A 21779-nucleotide genomic window follows, 5' to 3' on the forward strand; every position below is an offset into this window, starting at 1 on the left:
CATTTTAATATTATCACCAGAGTAGCGGCGATTATACGAAATAAGTGTAATGCTAAATAAGTGAAAACTGTTGGTTCCTAGTTTTCAGAGATGGGCACACGACCGAACAAAAGCACACAGAGGTACCTGTTCGAAACAGATTACTGTGATCATTGGATTATCGTTTTTAACTCCTTCTTACATATTAACAATGTCCTGTTTTCTTTTTCGATACATAATCTTATACGCACAAAAGCTATCCAAATTCTAACCCAGGAGTGACCACATTTTTCTTAAAATCAAACCATTTCACGTGGTATGCCTCTAAAATAACATGTACCTATAAACGATCATAGAGAGATTAACAGTAATGCATTTATAGCTCACATAATCTTACGAATGAAACCAAAGATGTGTGAAAGATATGCATTTATTTTATACCAGGGACAAATGATTCGGTAAATAATATAAATTTTTTATTCGAGCACGTCGTTTGACTATGTGATCAAGACTAAGCTAGTGCAATACTTGGTAATTGATCCTATAAAGCGTCATATATGATACAAACTTCTTTATACGTATGTGAAATTACATTTTAATATTAATATACTTCTGGGATAGTAGCAATTTTTATAGTATTTCTCTCACACAGGCGTTTGGTTTATTATAATTTCAATAAGCCCCATTTTTGCTGCCCATCTAGCTTAAGCTCATTGACAATCGTTATGTAACAAGGAAACTATAACAGTTTTTCATATAGAATCAGACATCGAAACTTACGATTTGTGTAAGGACAATGCTTGGACGCCTTGTCCTTTTACAAATTAAAATTGTACATTTCTTTGGACTAGGAGACTTTATGATCTCTTTACTGTGAATATTGATAACTATATATATATTTTTTTTTTGTTGTAACTCACACGTTATGATTTATATATAATAATTAATATATGTCACGAATAAAGGTTGGATCATAGATCAATAAGCCATACATAATATATTTAACACTATCGTGTAAGGTCGATACGTTTATGAAAAAAATATGGAAGTGAATTTTATAACTTTAAAGGCTCAAATTACATATAAGATTGTCTATAACATATTCTTTGATGCATAGCTAATATAATTTTTTAAACGAACTTTATAAACTTTCTATGATCCTTCCTCGAAACGATAAATTGTTTAACTTATTTATTTTGTAAGTTTATTTACTTGCAATATATGCTATTCCTTTTCTACATAAAATTTATATATATTTTTATACAAATTACTCTTTGCTTTCTACGATGTAAACTTTCTGTAGCACTGCCAGAAAAGACGGACGCAAAGAGGAACTTTTGATTCCAGGTCGATCTGCTGGCAATATTCAATGTATTATTTATTTTCAATTAGCTTATACATATACGATATATATTCTATATTAATCTATAATTGAGTTGTTCAACCACCTTGTGAGAAAAGAAAATTATATATGGTGCCAGCAAGTTAATTAGGCACCTAAGAACGCGCTGACATAAGCTTATATAAGGAAAATACAAAAGTGGTCTCATATTCAAAATAACATGATTACGTGATACGTAAAGAATACAAATAATTGCGTGTGGTTTTTAGACGAACAAGTGGCTGATTGAAACATTATTAATGAAATGATAAAATATATATATAAATATATAATATATTGTACGTGCAGCTATTAAGGAAAACGTTAGATTAATATTGTGTGCAGCTGCAGAAGAACATCAAATTATTTTACATAGGTACGAAGATATAATGTTAAAATTATGGAAAGTATGTCGTTTACAGTCTGAACGTCCTTTGAAAAAAATGAAAATGGACACATAGAATTGAAATTTTATCGTGTAACTTGAATTTGATGTTTCCTTCTTTGTACAAAGATAAATATAATAGATAATTGATATACATTTAATACTTTTTGATCTAGTGTGAATCTCGAGGAAATACAATACATATTTATCTGATACAGTTTGTGAGATTTATTGAAACACGTCGAGGATAAGTCCAGAGAATGAGAATAATGTACTTAAAGCTTCATTTGTTTCCCCGAACGTTTTCTGTTATAGGATTTAAAAACACATACATGTTAGTTAAATGTAGATTTAAAAATAGAGTTAGTGTCAATGCTGTAGCATTAACTTTGAAGATATCTCGGCATATTACACAGTTATTCTGAAGGGTGACTTAAACAGACGGTCTGTTTTCTCTGGACTGCTCCTTCTATCGATACAATAAATCTTACAAACCATTAAAGTTATTTTAAGAAAGTGAAGACATCACACGAGATCTCTTTGATGTGGATCCCTCAGTTTTTCCTTCGCATCGAATAAAATAAGATGGAATATAAAATCAAATTGTAGAAGAAGATTGACGCGCGTTGCCGATTTTTATACAAATATTTTATCAATGTGTACATATATTTCAATTGTACAAAATTCAAAATGTGTATAACGCATCGTTCGGATACATCATACATCCCGTCAGCGTTGTAAGGTACTCGTGCAAAAGCAAAAGAAGAGGAAAGAACAGACGACGAATATCGTAGTTTAGAATACATTTGGTAAAAGATGTGATCTTGGTAAAAGAATTGCGTGATCTTGGCAAACATCGCTGATCGTTGACTTACACTTCTCCTTTCCACTGTTATCATGTATTTAAAAATGTCCTTTGAAGAACAAGATTTTAATTGAGAGAGCGAGATGCATGAGTGAGAGACATGTGAAATAAAAAAGCAAAAGAAGAAGATATGGTGCAAGTATTTTACTACAGTGACCTGGCAGATTCCGATATGAACATATTTTGCGACGAATAATAATAATACGAACGATTCTTCCTTAATGGAACGTTATGTGCAAGCTTCTTTTCTACGTCGACTTTTTTTGTAATTGAACTTTAAAAACGAGAGGGAGACCATGTAGTGGCTCGATGCGAAAAAATCTGTTTGACAAGAAAAAAGGGTTGTTTCAGGTGTACTTTTTTTCTCTACTTTCACGGCAATTATTTGGATCGAGTGATCTTAAGTGCTCTACAGGGATCGCGAACGCGATCATTTATATAACTGCATTTATTTACGTACAAATGTTCAAAGAACTCACGGCGCGAATTCTCAGTTTGAAGATTCTGAGTATTCTCCTGCGTTCGTATATTAACTTTTATGCGTTGCACGCCGGTGTTTGTCTCTGTCTACGTTTTGTTCCTCAATTCTGTTTTCTTTCTAATTAAATAAGTTCGAACCGCGGATAATTTATGTATTGTACGTTAAATCATTTTGATGCTCCAGAAAGATTGAGAGAGAAAGAGACATACAGACAGATTAGAAAAGAGATGACAATTTTTTGAGGTATCATGTAGACTGGATAAGACATGTAAATATATTACGTATGTTTTACATGAAGATTCATTCTCGCAACAACGTTTTAGATATGTGGTGATAGTAACGCTAATGTTGATAGTAACGATTCTCCCATCGTAATCGTACCGCAGCGAAGAACAAAAAAAGAAGGGAATAGAAACTTTTACATCAATTTACTAAAGATATAACGATTGTGAGACTGATCGACATATTTAGCAGATAATGTTTATTTACATACAACTATTAGAGCTAGGCAAGGATAATATAATAATATTGTACCATTCGTACATATATATATATATATATTATTAATGAAATTCTAATGATGATAATAATAATAAGACGAAACGACGACTGCCGCAACAAATATATCTCGTTATCACATTGATTATAATGTATCGTACGGAATATTTGTATATATATATATATATATATGTTACTTTTAGATTTTAACGCGCCTGATTCCAATCACTGTACAACAGTCGTGGAAATTTTCAAATCGATCATCCCTACCTGTTTTGTTTCTGTTTGGAAGAACAGTTTCAATGAATGGGACGATCGATATCCACGATGATCCGGGGAAGTAAAAAAAAAAAAAACGAAACGATGCCACTCTTTCGCTATGTAACGTTTTATAATAACTGATAGTAAGAACGATTTTACTTTTAATCAATTGATCGGTCACGGTGGTTGCGAAACGATAACGAGTTAATCCTTTTTGCAATGTAATTCAATTGAACATTTTCTGTTCCTGTTTTATTCGAATTCAGATTTTTGTAGAGAAATTTGTACATTGAATATACATACATATATGTAGGTTCTCTATGTACATTCTTTGTTTGTTTTATTTCATTTCTTCGTTGCAATGGAACGGAGTAAAAAATTCGACAAATCAACACCAATCGTGAATCAATGAATTTGTATGATATATTACATATATAGAGAAAGAAGAAACGAAAATATGTACATCTATTATATATATATAATATATATACGTTCGCGTAGGAAAGTCTGTGAGATACCAAATTTTGATAGACAAGTAACGTAAAACGTATGTTATATATGTATGTACGTAGGACATACTTAAAAGAGGATGTATCTTTGAAAGGTAACTCGTTTTGTTTTTCATTTATACAGATTTACAGGAGAAAAATCTATTATTCTTATTATTATTATTATTATTATTATTATTATTACTATTAATTATGTCTTTGCTATTCTGCTGTGATGATTAGTCAGTACGACTGTATTTAAATCGTCTATTGAAAGCAGGCTGATCGAGCGGCTGTAAAATCGAGAATTCGCTATTGCGGGGATTCTCAAAAATGGATCGAATCAGCGTAAATTAAAATACTTGTAAACATATTAGGAAAATCGTTTAAGATAACGAAGCATTTTGCACTTAAACGCCTTTACTGACTATTCGTGATCTTGAGATTACGCCGTATCTGTACTATCTGATCTTATAGGAAATTTTTTATATTAGACGTAAGATTACAGCGTTAAAATAATGTCTGACTGAAAAATTATAAGGGTCTTTGATGGCCTCGTACACATTAGGACGAATAGAATGATAAAAGTGCAATTAAAACGCTGTGTTGGAAATTATAATAAGAGATAAAAAAGAAAATGTAATAAGAGGAATATCGTGCGAAAGTGCAAAATGCTTCGTCGAGAAATATTATCATACTATGTACACATATTATCGCATATTAATAGCTTTTTGTAGAAAGATTCTTTGTATTTCATGTCTTACTTAATAAAACATAAGAACAAAAATTATTCAAATCTGTAATTTGGAATTTGAAAACTTAAAGTAAAATTCAATCGGGTAATCATTGGAATGACGTCGGATCAAAGTATCAGGAAGATTTGAGAGAAACCCTGCTCTACCGAATTAAGTTTTAAGAATATACATTTCTTTTTCTCTTTCTCTTATTTAAATATAATTGCGCAAACTGTCCTTCTATTTGTGGAATTGAAGGGAAGCAAATACCATTTTGTACAAAATGAGCGCAATAATATTGGTGTAAAAATCGCGGAATGGCCAAACTTTTTCTCACATAAAATAACTATAAGCAAATGCAATGAAATATCTTACATTACATTATACATACCAATAAGAAGTAAAGAAAACGCGTTACTATTATTATTTTTACGAGTGATTAAAGTGATCGAAACTTTTTATAACGTATACGTATATTTACACATCTACATATACATATGTACATGTATGAATAAGTATAATTGTACATGGAAGATTTTTACGTTACACTTTCAAGACCTGATGCATATACACACATTTTATGAAAAACTGCATTATGTATATTGCATATTGAATGAACATTTTTACCTATTACGCGGTGAGAACAAACCGTGTGAGAAGTATATACATATATTGTGTACTTATTCCAATTGTTAAAATATTGATTAAAATATTGTATACAAAATTCGTATAACTTTGCTTGGAATTATTGTGTTAGGTAAAATGTGCGAGTCATCATTTTGCATTGCATAGATTATACTTGTTTACTTTACGGATTCATGTTTGACTTTATCAGCGCTTAATTTATGTGGATCAAAAGATTTTCGTTATATTCTCGCTTGTAGTCTACTATTCGTGTGCTTCTTATGAATACTTTTAATAATACTCCATAAAAATTTAATATCAATTCGCTTCATTATTAGTGATGCAGTGAGTGTTTTACGTTTGTAATTATAAAATATAAAAGGTGATACATTGTTTTTAAGGTGTACATATAGAATTCTTATTTTCATTTAACATATAGCAAACGTCTCCAGGATGTGATAGTAGGTTTATATGTCTGCAGATTAAAGGATTCTTTTTAATAAGAAGAAAAAAGATTGTATTTAACGACTTTGATCAAGTCATTTCGAACACAATTTATCTTCTATATTTATCTTTTATTCTGTACTGTTGAAGCGTTTTCGTCACGGTGACGCTCTGTGATTGTGGCTCAATGAGAATAGTCGTTCTACAGTCGTTGAACGAGGTGCCCAAGCTCAGTTGTCATTCTGTAGATTAGCCTCACTATTTCTCAAAAAATTTTCATCTTGGGTCAAATCTACCAACGAATTTTGTTAGTAAGTCTCTCGAACGAAAATTCTTTTATATTTCGCGACATCGTAAAATTGCAACGACACAGTTTTCTCATAAAATTATATAGAGAAATGACTTTTAAAGTTTATATCGTACAAATACATTATATAAATGTTAACCTAAGCACGTATACATAAACGAGATCACAGTGTAACAAACAATTTTCTTTAAAGAGGTGTCATTCATTTTAACATGTCAAAATTTGAATGAGTTTCATTGTCTTATGGTGGCGCTGGAAATGTGTGGGAAAGATTCTCACACATACGTACGTACATTGCAAATTGCAATGTAAAATACATAGATGCAATACATACATAAACCTCGATCGATAAATAACAGTACCAGTAGTACGGGTAGTACTGTTCCGGATCTGAAATGAGAGTATATACTTTTCCGTGTTCTCAATGTACAGTGCACCGAAAGTGATCGGCCGTTAGCAATAAACAGACTTGATGCGTTTGTTTTTAGACAAGACTTAATAATGATGAAGTGCATCCGACTGCAATTAATAACGTTCGATGTCACCGGTACGTTGCTGAAGACGAAGTTGGAGCGATACATTGAAGTTGGCTCTGAACACGGTCTTTCGGTCGATCCGCGCAAATTGGCGCACAGCTTTAAAAACAGTTTCCACAAGCTCAGCCTGGAGCATCCAGTGTTCGGGAAGCATACGGGCATCGGATGGGAGAATTGGTGGAGAAAGATGGTTTATAACGTTTTTAAGGATCAACACAATTCTGTAGCGAACAGCACATTGGACAAGGTGATAAGTGTTAAATGTACATGGAGATTCTCGTTCAATGTTAAAATGAATAAATCGAATATCGTACATCTTATTTAGCCGTGTTCCACAGTCATTTCAATTAGATAGCAAATTTCTCGTTGCGCACTTTTTATTCCGTTAATAAGCTCTCACGTATACTAAATTATTTTTTATCTTCCAAGAATGATTAAATTTTTAAAGAAAAAAGGAAGGGACTCTGAATTAGTTCATTCAACCAAACTCGGAACGGTACTTACTATCAATGACCCCCGTTTATCGTTATGACCTATAGGTTGCTAACAGTTTGATAAGTTGCTACGGCACGAACATGTGCTGGTATAAGTATCCGGACACGATCGAGTTACTGGAGTATCTTCAAAAACAGAACATAATCTTGGGGGTGATATCGAATTTCGACCAGCGGTTGGAAGGGGTGCTCGAGGACACGAGGATACGACCTTACTTTTCCTTCGTTTTAACGTCTTACGATTTCGGCGCGGAGAAACCGGACACCTCGATATTCGACGAGGCGCTCAGACTGACAAGGGAACGACATTGCATCGACGTGACTCCCCAGGAAGCGCTCCACATCGGCGATACGTTCAGCAAAGATTACGTCGGCGCGAAGAACGCGAAATGGAACGCGATTCTAATTAAACGCGACGATCCCGACGTAAGCGACAAGAGAGTACCTAAGACCGATGTGTTTAAAAATCTTCGCGATTTGAAAGTATACCTTTCTACGCTTATAGACAGGGGTAGTATACAGGAAAGATGATTTCGCGAGACACGGTACCTATCATAACCAGGAAATACTTCCCACGTGATAGAACAATGTTTAGTATCATTGATAAGATTTATTTTTTGTGAGATTGTATATTATCCTTTATATTATGTATATTTTTATAAAATTCAAACTGCTATTTTGTGCATCATTAAATAATAAGATTATAATAACATGTGCACATATAATAACGTATTATAATAACGTTTATAAATGTGATAATAATTCCATTCACTATAGATAACATTGAAACTCAATAAATATGTGTTGATTATTATCACATATAATTTAAGCTATATCAGATGTAACAAATATAAAGCATCGAAAAAAAATTCTAACATGTAACACGTACTTATACAACTATATACAAGACTAATTCTTAAATAATTCTGTAGTTCCCAATTAATTTCATTCGAAATGCAGACGTATCGACCTATATATTTCTGAAGTGAGAAAAGTGAGAAAACAAATATTTTACGCGCTGTGCGACGGTACAGATAGTGTAATAGGAAGAAGCCGCGTTTCCTAATCTTGCTTCCGTTTTAGTTAGATACCAATTCTATACTCCCCACGAGCAGCAACATATGTAAGTACATAAAAAGTATAACTTCTAATTTCATTTTTACGAATCATTGAATCATCGATTCATTAAATCGTTTTATATAAAATGATTTACTGACAATAAGTTTTCCAAATTCTTATACGTTCAGTTAAAGCTAGAGCTTAATTAAATATATTAACGACAAATGCTTCTCTATCAGGATTGAATCTTTAGGATTCATCAATTCGTTATGATAATCTTATTGAAAAAGACTGTGATTGTATCTCAATTTAAAGAGATAGATTGTCAGGAAAATATTTTGTAAAAAGTGACTGCATATTTAAATTTCTAAACTTACTATTTCTTTCGGTAATCCTTTCCTCTCGGTCAGCACTTTCTACAGCGGCTAGCAGCGTGTTTGTGTTAAGCACCACTACCAAGGCGCATTCAACTTCCCACAGTCACAGCTTCACTCTCCTCTCATGACCACGACTGCGATTCCTCTCCTCCTCTCGTTCAGTTTCTCGGTGAGCCGTCGCGTGGAGAGAGGCTTTCTTCATGGTTTTCCATTCTTCCGTCGGTCGAAGAGGTTAGAATGAGGACTTATTTCTCCGTTTGAAAAATTCGCGACCATTTGTGCGCATTCCGTTCGATTGACAAAATAGTGAATAATTCGCGATCGGTTTGTGTCTCACATTCATACAATTTACTAACTGATGTCTCAGCCTTCTAACTGACCGTCTCTTTTGTAAATGATCATCTTTCTATTCGGTATTCTTCTCTTCTTACTTGTAATAACATAACGCGTTGTCAGCTCGCTATTTTAATAGTACGTTTTATTTAAATTTTTATTCGAATTGCGACTAGTGCGCTGATACGTGCGATCGATGGAACCGCACTATCTCCCAAGATTTTAAGTAGACGGTCAATAATGGATTTTTAAAAACTAATTGTTTCCAAAATATCTGAACGCTGCGTCTGAATTCTATATTTTCAAACAAATGCTATGCGAATCTTGTTTTAAATTAAATATCGTCACATTCTAACAGATCTATTATTAAAGTTTAATTTATATATTTGGTTTTCCTTTGGATTCTGTTGAAGTTTGAAAATCATTGAATACCGAGACACGATAAAAGCTGTTCTGAAAGTTAATATAATAATTAATAAACGTTAAGCAGATAAGAAGGCGACGACCGTTCGCGGAATGCGGTGTTGGCAGTGAAAAGTAAAAATTATTGTCGGGGATCTCCCGGTTGCCGATGGACCTGAGACCCGAGAGTCAGTGGTTACTTTAACAATCGAAGAAACATCCGAAAAAATCGCGAGTGGGTAGAAGTTGCGACGAAGGAGACTCTCCTAATAAAGTTGAAACATGACGCGAGGGAGGCATAAGAAAACTTTAGTGTTCATCGCAATTTGTCTGGTCTCAGTATTTGCGGAACCCGACCCCACGGAAGAACTTTACATTCGATTTTTAAAGAATCAGGACGAGGACAAGTGTTATGATGACAATGGGAGGCCCCAGGTACGTGTTATTTTTTTAACGTTACTTTTTCACTTTCAGAGGAAATACATTTACGAATTTACAATTAACGAAGTTTTTATCGAAAGCGTCAAGTTTTTATTCACCATTGAATTATTCGTGATAATAAATAATTTACCTTGCGCCATTCTCATTGTATAAAATTAATTTCTACATGGTTTTAGGTTTGTATAAATACTAGCACTGGTAGAATCCTGTTTATTCTTCCTCATAAGAATTTCGGTTTCTTAGGGCATTACTACATTAGGTTATCATTGTAAAGATTCGAAGTTACATCAACTTTCGACGATAACAACGTATGGAGAGATAAACCTAAGTGGATGCTCTAAACGTAAAATTATTTTGAAAACTTCTTTAAACAGAAGTTTCAAACTTGTCAATGAATCATCTTATTTTTCATTCTTTCGTTCTCCTCGTTTCTCGAGCTATTTATTTTACATTTTTCTGAGGAATCAAATTGTTTAAAAGCTTCAACTAAAATAGAATCCTTATAAATCCTTAATCGCCCATGTAATCGTTGGGACAGCGAATGGATAAGCTCAGAACACTCGATAACATTTATAGCTGACAACTTTTGTCTGAAATACTCCTTAACACAACAAACTTTTGACAAAAAATTTCGTTTTCCCTGAAATATTCCTAAGCTGTTGGACTTTGTGCTTGTATCGAGTACTATTTTGGAATGCGTGTATTGCAGAGGTGCATACCCCCTTTCGAGAACGCAGCGTTTCATGTGCACATGGAAGCTACGAACACGTGCGGTCAGGATCGGCCGACAGAATTTTGTAAACAGACTGGTGTCCAGAAGAAGTCCTGTGAGATATGTCGATACGGGGACCATCCGGCCTCGTTCCTTACCGATTACGATAATAACGATAACGCAACTTGGTGGCAATCGGAAACGATGTTCGAGGGGATCGAAACTAATCAAGTTAATCTCACATTATCCTTAGGTACGATCAAGTTAAACATACTACTTCCCACACCCGAGAGAACCACTCTTTTTTTAGAAATAATTAAGTATTAAGAAAAACTGAATTTTCCGCTGTTACATTTGTCAAACAGCGGAAGGGATAATTCACATTGCCACAGTATTGCATATGGTGTTGATCGCTCTAAATCGCGAAATTATTAATAGAGTAGATAAAATTACTAAATCTTACAGCATAGATATAGAAAGCGAGTTCATTCATCGTTATTCGCGATGAACTCTTAACGCGTCCTCAATGCTCGTCACCCTCTTTCTCCCACCTTCTGTGATCTTTTTTCTTCATTTTACTGTTCTTATCTATCAGGATGCGTGCGCGATGAGATAATTCTCGATGCGGCATACCGAGTAGTGAAAAGACGAGCGAGCTTTCAGTTTCTGACTTAATATTTTATTTTATGAATTCGTCGAATTAGTGGCGTTCCCCATTTCAAGAATAGAATTTCATCCAATAAATTTTTGAACCGACATAGCTTATTGTACAATCATGTATTATGGTGATTCTGATATTTACTTACAGTAAAATATAGAGAATCATGTCTTTATTAGTTAAACAACATAGAGAATAGGAATGTGCATATTTACAGTCTGATAGTTTACGTCAGCAATATTCAATCACTTCTTATCTCTATTATCCTAGAAACATTGCGGTTTCAGAACGTGTTAACAGCGTATACCGTTAACTTTCGCGCACTCAGCGTTAACCAGCTTTGCATATTACAAATAATCCATACCGCGAATGTATGTACATGTGTTATCAGCTAATGCACAATCGCATTGTGCGCGTGTAAACTAGTTTCGAGTTTAAACATGTGCCGGGAATCCGGATGGCAGCGGCGGCTTGTTAAAAATGTGAGGAACATAGAATCTCGGCCTGTGCGCCACATGTTCATTTACGAAAGAATCAGCCACTTGCACCCCGCTGACTTTACAGTGAAGTATCGCAAGGGCGTAGAATCCTATTATTTCTCGAAGGCCGAAAAATAAGTAAATTATTCGAGCTTAATTAAATTAAGTCTTTTTTTAAATAAATATAGACGATACAAAGAGTCGCCCGATCTTTATGAAAAAAAGACTATTTGCATGATGTTCAAAATTTATGATACAAAATGCAGACATATCTACATTATCGTTCTTTCGCATGTTACATTGCAGGAAAAACGTTCGATATAACTTACGTTAGAGTGCTGTTCGAGTCGCCACGGCCAGAAAGTTGGGCTATTTATAAACGAAAGAACGAGAAATCATCATGGGAACCTTATCAATTCTATTCGGCGACCTGTAGAGATACGTATGACTTGCCAGATATCAAGGAAACGGTACAAGGCGACGATACCAGAGTATTATGTACTTCCGATTTTTCCGATATATCACCGTTGACAAAGGGTACGGTCGCGTTTTCCACGCTAGAAGGCCGTCCGTCGGCCTACAAATTCGAATCGAATCCAGCCCTGCAGGTACACTCATTTTATCAATACATCATTCTAAACGAAAAGTTTAAGATCCTATACAGAATCATACATGAAACGAATGAGTAAATAAAGAAATAGGCAAAGTGGGCATGAAAATCATAACGATGTTCTGGTTTCAAGGAATGGGTACAAGCGATTGACTTGAGGATCACCCTAGATCGTTTGAACACGTTCGGCGACGAAGTGTTCGGCGATGATCATGTATTAAAATCCTACTACTATGCGATCGCTGACGTCGCGGTCGGCGCACGTTGTGCCTGCAACGGGCACGCTGGAGAATGTGTAAACAGTACCAGCGTAGATGGAAAAACTCGCAGAGTATGTAGGTAAGGTAATTTATAGGTATACTTACCCTTTAATGCACGACAACGGGTTAAATATGATTAAATACTTCTACTTACGCTTCGCTTCAGGACAACACACCGTATTTTATAATGTATAAGCTGAGACAGGACCAAGTCTATTATTTTCTTAATAAATAGTCACGTGTAACAAGGCGATTCTTTGAAATTCTGTACAGATGCGAGCATAACACGGCAGGTCCAGACTGCAACGAATGTCTACCTTTTTATAACGATGCACCTTGGGGACGTGCTACCACTACTGATGCGCACGAATGTAAACGTAAGTCATATACATTTTTTATAATTATTTGTTTTATAACATAATTAAAAATGGCAATAGAGCAGCGCGAGTGAATGTGATACGTTGGCCGCATTATCCACGCGCTCGCCTACTATTCCTACGCGTTTATTGTGAGTGTAGACTATGTATAGGCAAGGAGAGAATGCTTTGAAGGGTCGGTATCCTGGTTACCGTGTAGGTGGGCCTTGGCAAACCTGCTCTTCAAACGACCGTTTTTCACGTTTTATATCCGGTGACCAGATCGTGCGGTTTGCCATTATCATAAATCATATTTCTATTCAGCTGAGAATCTATATAATTCATAATCATAATATACCGGCCTCCGAAATGAGGTATTAGGTACTTTTGGAAAATAAAAAACGCGGATAACGGATTGATTAATAAGATTTTCATTGCTATGACTCATACAAATGATAGAACACTCCTCATTCTTACCGTACAGATTACGTATCTAATGGTTTATCAAAGACTCTCTTCCCTGTAAGGTGTTATTTATTACTACTCGTGAATGTGGAAAGTGTTTCGTATAAGAATAAAACATTTCTTCTTCGCATTGCCGGGTATCACCTTTCTGAGCAACCGAAGAGAGTCTGCCGTTCACGATAACGTTGGCATTACCTAACCAGCTTTACCTTTTACGTTCATTGCTCGTCCTAAAGTGGGGATCTGTTCGCGGTGTAGGGGCATACAATACAGCTTTTCTGCAGACCGTGAACTCAGTGCTCAAGATACTGCAATACACAGGGGAACATTTATTATATCGCGTTGATTAGCTCGCATATCTCCACGATTTCTTTTTTTATTTTAAGTAGGATAATCTTGATTTCATTTAGTGCGAGCGTACATTTACTATTAATGGAACGTTATCGTTGTATCGCGAATATTAATCGTCCATCGGTTTCATTAATTGATTTTTATCGAAGTAAAGGAGCAATCTAATTATTGTTGATAAGATCCGTGATTATCGGTCTTTAAGTACTTATTTTAATCTGCGGAATTCTAATAACTACGCTAATAGTTACACTAAATTGAACGTATTTTAAATTTATTTAGATGAAAAGATGATTGAGTGAGATGAGAGAAGCTTTACTTATCGAATGAATATTGAATTTTTGTGAAAAGTGATAAAAAGTATGAAATATATAATGAAGTGTTCGTTTCAAATGAGATCAATTGTTTATTTAATGTTGTCAAACGCGATAATTTGTACTACTTCATCGCGGTGGGACGGAATACTTCCTTGGTATTCAGGATCCAGTAAATATCTAGACGACATGCTATTACTTGTCTCCAAGAAAAATATTTATTTTAATTTTTACTGTATGCAATGATGTCCAGTCAGTTAGAAATATTGCCTTTGTCAATCTCCTGCTTGTAGCTTGTAATTGCAATGGATATTCGGAGAGATGCTATTTCGATAAGGAACTATATAAAGCCACCGGCCACGGAGGCCACTGTCTGGATTGTCAAGATAATCGCGATGGCGCGAATTGCGAACGCTGTCGAGAGAATTTCTACCAGCGTCCGGAGGACAAGTACTGCATCGCCTGTAACTGCAATGAAATCGGTAGAGATGCACTATAAAAAAAATTTTTTTCCACTCTCTGAAGTATTTCAATTCTGTTAAAAATTAAATATATTGCAGGTTCCAGGAGCTTGCAATGTAACAGCGAAGGAAAATGTCAATGCAAACCCGGTGTGACGGGCGATAAGTGCGACCTTTGCGCGGCTAATTATTTCAACTTCGGTTCGTACGGCTGCACTTCCTGCGAATGCAACGTAGCTGGATCTCTGGCTAATAAACCAAATTGTGATGCCGTCAGCGGTGTTTGTACTTGTAAAGAAAATGTGGAAGGAAAACGGTGTCGCGTGTTAGTATCTCACGTTTTGAACTCAATATGTAATATCGCATCGTAATGCATCAAAAATTATTTATCGCTATATACACACATTTATTAATACGTTGTTCATTTGATAAATAGATGTAAACCAGGATTTTTCAATCTCGCACTGAATAATAAATTCGGCTGCACACCGTGCTTCTGCTACGGACACTCCTCAGTCTGCAGACCAGCGACTGGCTACTCAAAAGTTGTGATCGAGAGCATGTTCGTAAGAGCAGCCGAACGATGGTCAGCTACCGTTGCCGGCAACCCGATTCCGCTTCAGTACGACCCTCTTACCCAAAGTATATCCGTCACGGCGTTGGATCGCGACAATGTCTATTTCGTTGCACCCGGTAATACGAATGCACGATGAAGTCTGCGTACCTTTATTGAACATTACGAGACGAACAATATTACATATAATTGCAGAGCGGTTCCTTGGCGATCAACGGTCGTCTTATAATCAGGACCTGTCATTTACACTTAGAATCGGGGAAGCTGGTCCTGCGCCCACTGTACGTGATATAATACTCGAGGGTGGAAATGGCGAGCAAATTACGCAACCGATTTTTGGGCAGAATAATCATTTACCTTCGGGGACGGTAAGAATTCACATGATTAATAATAATCATTTATATCTCAGTTATTAATAAACTGTCATTCAAATTTCAGCCGCACAAATATCGTTTCAAGCTTCATGAACATCCTAGCTACGGCTGGGAGCCACGACTCTCCTCCAGAGCTTTCATGTCTATCTTGTCGAACTTAACAGCTATTAAAATTCGTGGTACCTATACGCATCAAGGTATCTACTTAGTTCGAATATTAATTATCGCATTTATCTTAAGTAGGTTTTTCATATGTTTCGTCTCGTTTCAACAGGTCGGGGATTCTTAGACGACGTTAGATTGGAAACGGCTCACCGTGGGGCCGCGGGTGAGATTGCCGATTGGGTGGAGCATTGCCAGTGTCCTCATGGGTACGTTGGCCAATTTTGTGAATCGTGTGCTCCTGGATTCCATCACGATCCGCCGAACGGCGGGCCATTCTCCTATTGCGTTCCGTGTAACTGTAACGGTCACGCTGATATTTGCGAAGCCGAGACAGGTAAACCCATGCATAGAGTGTATTTATTATAGCGATAACGTTTAACACATTGTAGTCGGTTTATTTTGTAGGACAATGTATTTGCGAACACAACACGGCTGGTAGCAATTGTGAATTGTGTAGACGTGGGTATTATGGTCATCCATTGAAGGGTACGCCAGACGATTGTAAGCCGTGTCCCTGCCCTGATAATGGACCTTGCATATTACTTGGTAATAATCCAGATCCGATATGCTCTGAGTGTCCATCGGGTAGAACAGGTAAAAATCAATTTCAATTGATATAAATGTTATTTTCCAATTGATTATTTATGCTGTATATGGTTTCTCAGGGGCCAGGTGCGAGACATGTTCAGATGGATATTTCGGAAATCCTGAAAGAGGTATAGCTTGCAGACCTTGTGATTGTAACAACAATATTGATTTGAACGCAGTCCGGAATTGTAATCACGAGACTGGTGAATGTTTGAAGTGCGTGAACAATACTGCTGGTTTCCACTGCGAAGAATGCCTCCCAGGTACAGGAATAATAAGAATTACATAGTTTTCATCGACTTACATTATTCTGGGATATTAAAACGACTCATGTTTTGGGAACGCAATAGGCTATTATGGAGATGCTTTGTCCGATCTTAAAGAAGACGGCTGCAAACTGTGCCAGTGTTTCCACGCGGGCACGGTCGAACTCGAGGATGGCAGAGTGGCGCCTTGCGAACAATTAACGGGACACTGTTCGTGTAAGCCCCACGTAGTCGGTCGCAATTGTGACAAATGCGAGGAAGGATATTATCATATATTGAGTGGAGAGGTATTTTAAATACTTTTGCACAATAATGGTTTTTAAGCACGCATATAATATGTTTATGTACATTTTAGGGATGCGCGCCTTGTAACTGTGACCTGGAAGGATCTTACAATCGTACTTGCAATCCTGTCACTGGTCAGTGTGAATGTAGACCTGGCATTACCGGTCTACATTGCGATGCATGCGTTCCTTACCAGTACGGATTCAGCCGAGATGGTTGCAAGCCCTGCGATTGCGACTATATTGGTTCCCAAGATCTGCAATGTGATGCTAATGGACAGTGTCCAGTAAGGCTTATCTTACCAACTCCTTCCGAATAATTTATATTCGTATAATACGTTCTAATAATTAATTCTGTCTTGTAGTGTCTCCCAAATGTGGAAGGTAGACGTTGCGATCGTTGCAAAGAGAACAAACACAACAGGCAAAACGGATGCGTCGATTGTCCGGATTGTTACAATCTCGTCCAAGATGCCGCTAACAGGCATAGAGGACGTTTGACTGAATTAGAAAACACGCTTAAGAAGATTAATAGCAGCCCCACTGTCATAAAAGATGCGGACTTTGAGAAGGAACTGAAAAACGTACAGGACAGAGTGAAGAATCTCCAGGAAATCGCGAAACAAGGATCTGGCAGTAAGTAGAATTTGTCGATTGCCATTTTATTCAAGTGATTGCGAACTAGAATAATTTGAATAAATGATACCTTAGGTGAGAACAAAACCTTGGTGGAACAACTTGATGAATTGCGCGACCAGTTGAACGAAATTGGTGACATTTCGCAAACCGTGAACCTGACAGCTTTGGACGCGTACAAAACAACTTCCGAAGGGCAGATAAACATCGACGAAGCGGAAAAGGTGCTCGATAAAATACACGCTCAATTGACCGACGCCGAGGATTATTTAGCCACGGCTGGATCAACTGCTCTGTCCGAAGCGAAAATGCGGGCGGAACAAGTTGGTCAACAGAACAAACAGATGACTACGATCGCTCAAGAAGCGCGTGTATTAGCGGAGTTGAATGTGAACGAAGCGAAGAAGATTCACGATCTGGCAGAAAAAGCGCGAAACACAACGATAGAAGCTTATACTCTAGCGAAGAAAGCTATAGCGAAATGCTCAAACGTGACCGACGATATCAGAGGATTGGAAAATAAATTGGAGTTGCTGGAACATCGTATGAACGAGGTAAAAAATCTCACCAGCATAGCGGCCACTAAATCATCGGCTGTTTCGCAAGAGGCGATAGACCTGTTGATTCTCGACTTAACGCTGCCGGCGGTGGACATCGACCAGTTACAAAAACAAGTTGACGACGTGAACAATGAAGGATTACGGTTGAAAGAACAGGCGCAATTATTGCTGGACGAAAGCGAGGATCTTATAAATGAGATGGTAGAAAAGGTCAAGAGGAGCGAAGAGTTGATAGAGCGAGCAAAAGAACAACAGGCAGCCACTGCCGAACTTATCGCCGAATTAGATCGCGCGAAAGAGATAGCGGATGACGCTGTTAAACGAGGCGATCAAACGTTAAAAGAGGCACAAGAGACACTGAAGAAGTTAGGTGGTATGTATTCCAATTAGAGAAATGATCACAATTAATCTTCAAAACGATTGGGAAATATCGCTATAAATATTGCTTTCAGAATTTCACGCCGAGGTAGAACGTGAACGTGTTAAAGCCCAGGATGCTTTGAAAGACATAAGAGACATCGAAGCGTTAATCGCGAGTGCAGAAGAACAAACTCTGCGAGCAGGAGAAATATTACTCGATTCCGAGGATAATGCCGAATACGCTCGTAAAAGAGCGCAGGATGCTCAGGTAAGTTAAATGACCAGTCTACTACAGTATAATAGTTTTTCACTTATTAAATGCGAAATGTTGTAGACTTACGCGGAAGAGGCTAGCGCGAAAGCAAACGCGATTAGAACCGAGGCGAATAAAACTAAAATAGAAGCGCTTCGTGTAGGAAACGAAGCGGAGAAATTAAGTCTACGAGTCGACAATACGGAATCGATGATGCAACAATATGAAATTCAAAGTGGTCACGATACAAATATTACGACAGAAGTGAGATACGAATTACTTTAACAATATATGTATACTTCAATAATTAATTTGCTTTGTCACTTATCACTACAATTTATTTAGGCGAATCATAAAGTCGGACAAGCTAAGATCAATGTAACGTTGGCATCGCAGCAAGTCGATAAAGCATTATCCGAAGTAGCTGAGATAATAAAAGAACTTGAAAACCTGTCCGAAATAGGTAAGCTACCTTTTTGAACTGGACATGTATAACTCATTTATTTCATAGAAATTTCAATACATGAAACTTGAACGTGAATCTTCAGATGATACCGATTTGAATCGACTGGAAGAACGTTTAACTGCCGCTGAGAACGAGATCGCAGCTGCTAATCTGGATCAAAGGATTCGTGCATTAACGGACGCCAAGAACTTGCAGACACAGTGGGTAAACAATTATAAGGACGAGGTCAGTAGATTGAAAATGGAAGTTGAGAACATCGACGATATAAGAAGAGTGTTGCCTGTCGATTGTCACAATCGTGTACGACTCGAGCCTTAAAGTATGATAGGATACATACGTAAAAAGTGCGGTTGGTCCAGTTTTCATATCATTAGTGGTGCCTTACATGCACTAGAGAAAGAAACACGGAATTCTTTAGAGATTTAAAAAAGAAACACATACGTTCACAAATGTTCATCATGAAAGATCGTATGTTCTTTTAAAACAATTATATCGTGTGCCATCGAGAAGACAATTTCGATCATAAAATTACGATGAAATGAAGTAGAATATAACTACATTAGGCAATCGTCGAATGAACGTAATGATATTAATCACGTATTTACATTTAAATCGTCCAAAACGTGATCTTCCATTATTCTTCAAGTATAACACTACGTACGAGCGACTGCAACAACGATTATATACCAAAGATTTTATGTAGACAGATACTTCCTTTTTACTACCACTATTGAAGCATTTGCATAATGCAATTTGACTTAACATTCTTATTAACGCAATTAATTTGTACTTATATGTATGTACAAACATGTATATATATTATCTATATACATACATCCGTTTTATTGTAATTTTCATACTTCCTTTTAAATTTTAAAGAAGTTTCAAAAGTTCCTCCAAACGAGAAACAATTTTTTACATGAAATCTTATGAAACGTTTTAACAACAAGGAAACATTTCTGAAAATGGAAAGGAGAACAAAAATCTAAATATATATTTTTACAATATGTATTACACAATGACATATATGTATAACGTTGCATTTTTATAGAATAAAAAAATGAACAATCTTCGAATATGTAAGCAATGTATTAGTATGTATACACAGTAAAGAGAGTATAAAAAATTAATAAAAATAGAATAAAATGGAATTTCGGTACAAAAACATTTATCTGTTTTTTTTAAACGATCAAGCATCGAAACGGAAAGGAACGCCTGGTTGAAATGTTAATTACACTTGAGGGAAGGAATTGATAGAAACCCTATCAAAAATGTAATAACTGCAAGTATTTATTATAATGGATCATAGAATAATATCGCTATTGATAATTTATTATTAATAAAACAGGATTTATATAACACATTCGACTAAATGCTATGAAGAAGAACCAATAAACTCTTAGGGAAGCTAGGAGAAATGAAATGACTTATTTAATTATAAATAAAATTATTAATAACACCAATATAGCGGTCAACACTCCAATGGCTACCCATTGTCTCCGATCTAAAACAAACGGAAAGTAACATCACATGCGTCACTTATAAAAAAATTCATCAAGAATTCAACAGATATTTTACCGCCGTTTAATAAACGACGGTAAAATGAAACGAGTGACATATTTTGGGTATCGTATAAGAAAAAGTAATACTTATGTATTTGGCCCTTCTTCAAATAGATAAACACAATGTACAATTAGTTTCAACATGCACTCTTCAACAAGCATTTTATAACAACACTAAAGATTTTCTGTTATTGATACTCTGCACTCATATTTTAAAATATTAGCAAGTTAAAAAGAACGCATTCACTTCTTTAAGTGTAATATAACAAAGAATTCTTTAAAAGCATCAATAATATTTATAAAAATATGGAGTGCAAGGAATCAATATGTTAACTAACTCAGTATCTTTTTTCAAAATCACGTTTTAAGTTGAAGTGATTCATAAATAACAAGCAATAGTTGTAACATTCACTGTATTATAGAAGCTCCGAAACGATAATTTTTATATGTATTCATTTCCTTTTAGTTGCACAAACACGTATATAAAAATTATGTTCGCATAAACATATACACATACATATATAAAAGCAAAAATTAGGAAAGAATGATATAAAACACACATTCATAAACATATTGGAGTAATAGAAAAAAAGATTATATTCCATGGTTGAGAGATTGAGTTTCTAATTTCTATGTAGACGAGAAAACAAGGACTCCGTAGTAAAAAGCAAACTGTTGAGAATTGGTATTAATCAAAGAAAGTTTAATTGTCTTCTCTCAAACACAGAATTTAATATGTAACGATTTCTTACATAATATAATCTAATCGTTTGGACACACATAATATAATCGTTTGAATAATTTGAATGGGTCAGGAGCTCGTGTACTTTAGTAGTAACATGTACAGTATAAATAAAATCGTAGATTTTATTCATGGAACGCCTGGTTGAAATGTTAATTACACTTGAGGGAAGGAATTGATAGAAACCCTATCAAAAA

The 21779-nt window shown here is 35.7% G+C and overlaps 2 protein-coding genes across 7 annotated transcripts; both read left to right on the forward strand.

Moving 5' to 3' along the window:
• The first annotated feature begins 6084 nt into the window (after window positions 1-6084).
• On the forward strand, window positions 6085-8401 carry LOC108628058 (rhythmically expressed gene 2 protein). Of its 2 annotated transcripts, none has more exons than XM_018029736.2 (3): window positions 6085-6451; window positions 6936-7230; window positions 7523-8401. In XM_018029736.2, the coding sequence occupies exons 2-3, from the start codon at window positions 6949-6951 to the stop codon at window positions 8006-8008; spliced, it is 768 nt and encodes a 255-aa protein (XP_017885225.1). In that variant the 5' UTR covers window positions 6085-6451; window positions 6936-6948; the 3' UTR covers window positions 8009-8401. The 2 variants fall into 2 exon arrangements, with proteins under 2 accessions (XP_017885225.1, XP_017885226.1); XM_018029737.2 differs by lacking the exon at window positions 6085-6451 and adding an exon at window positions 6658-6848.
• A 659-nt stretch (window positions 8402-9060) lies between these two features.
• LanB2 (laminin subunit gamma-1) lies at window positions 9061-20445 on the forward strand. Of its 5 annotated transcripts, none has more exons than XM_018029685.2 (22): window positions 9061-9144; window positions 9737-10083; window positions 10799-11054; window positions 12245-12546; window positions 12682-12887; window positions 13082-13185; window positions 14585-14773; window positions 14852-15077; window positions 15189-15445; window positions 15522-15694; window positions 15765-15897; window positions 15975-16199; window positions 16271-16459; window positions 16531-16716; window positions 16804-17006; window positions 17075-17290; window positions 17369-17639; window positions 17715-18572; window positions 18652-18827; window positions 18894-19076; window positions 19158-19275; window positions 19361-20445. In XM_018029685.2, the coding sequence occupies exons 2-22, from the start codon at window positions 9931-9933 to the stop codon at window positions 19594-19596; spliced, it is 4860 nt and encodes a 1619-aa protein (XP_017885174.1). In that variant the 5' UTR covers window positions 9061-9144; window positions 9737-9930; the 3' UTR covers window positions 19597-20445. The 5 variants fall into 5 exon arrangements, with proteins under 5 accessions (XP_017885174.1, XP_017885176.1, XP_017885175.1 ...); XM_018029687.2 differs by having other exon boundaries at window positions 9063-9144; window positions 9734-10083; XM_018029686.2 differs by having other exon boundaries at window positions 9138-9326.
• The last annotated feature ends 1334 nt before the right edge of the window (window positions 20446-21779 follow it).

The sequence above is a fragment of the Ceratina calcarata genome, unplaced genomic scaffold, assembly GCF_001652005.2.
Source record: "Ceratina calcarata isolate Rehan_Ccalc_2016 unplaced genomic scaffold, ASM165200v1 scaffold493.2, whole genome shotgun sequence".
Classification (NCBI taxonomy): Eukaryota; Metazoa; Arthropoda; class Insecta; order Hymenoptera; family Apidae; genus Ceratina; species Ceratina calcarata.

Bases quoted from the DNA above. Each gene is read 5' to 3' on its own strand.
- LOC108628058 (XM_018029736.2), top strand. From the start codon at position 6,949: ATGATGAAGTGCATCCGACTGCAATTAATAACGTTCGATGTCACCGGT. The intron at 7,231-7,522 runs GTGATAAGTGTT...TATGACCTATAG, and splicing joins CGAACAGCACATTGGACAAG to GTTGCTAACAGTTTGATAAG.
- LanB2 (XM_018029685.2), top strand. From the start codon at position 9,931: ATGACGCGAGGGAGGCATAAGAAAACTTTAGTGTTCATCGCAATTTGT. The intron at 11,055-12,244 runs GTACGATCAAGT...GTTACATTGCAG, and splicing joins TAATCTCACATTATCCTTAG to GAAAAACGTTCGATATAACT. The intron at 18,573-18,651 runs GTATGTATTCCA...TATTGCTTTCAG, and splicing joins GACACTGAAGAAGTTAGGTG to AATTTCACGCCGAGGTAGAA.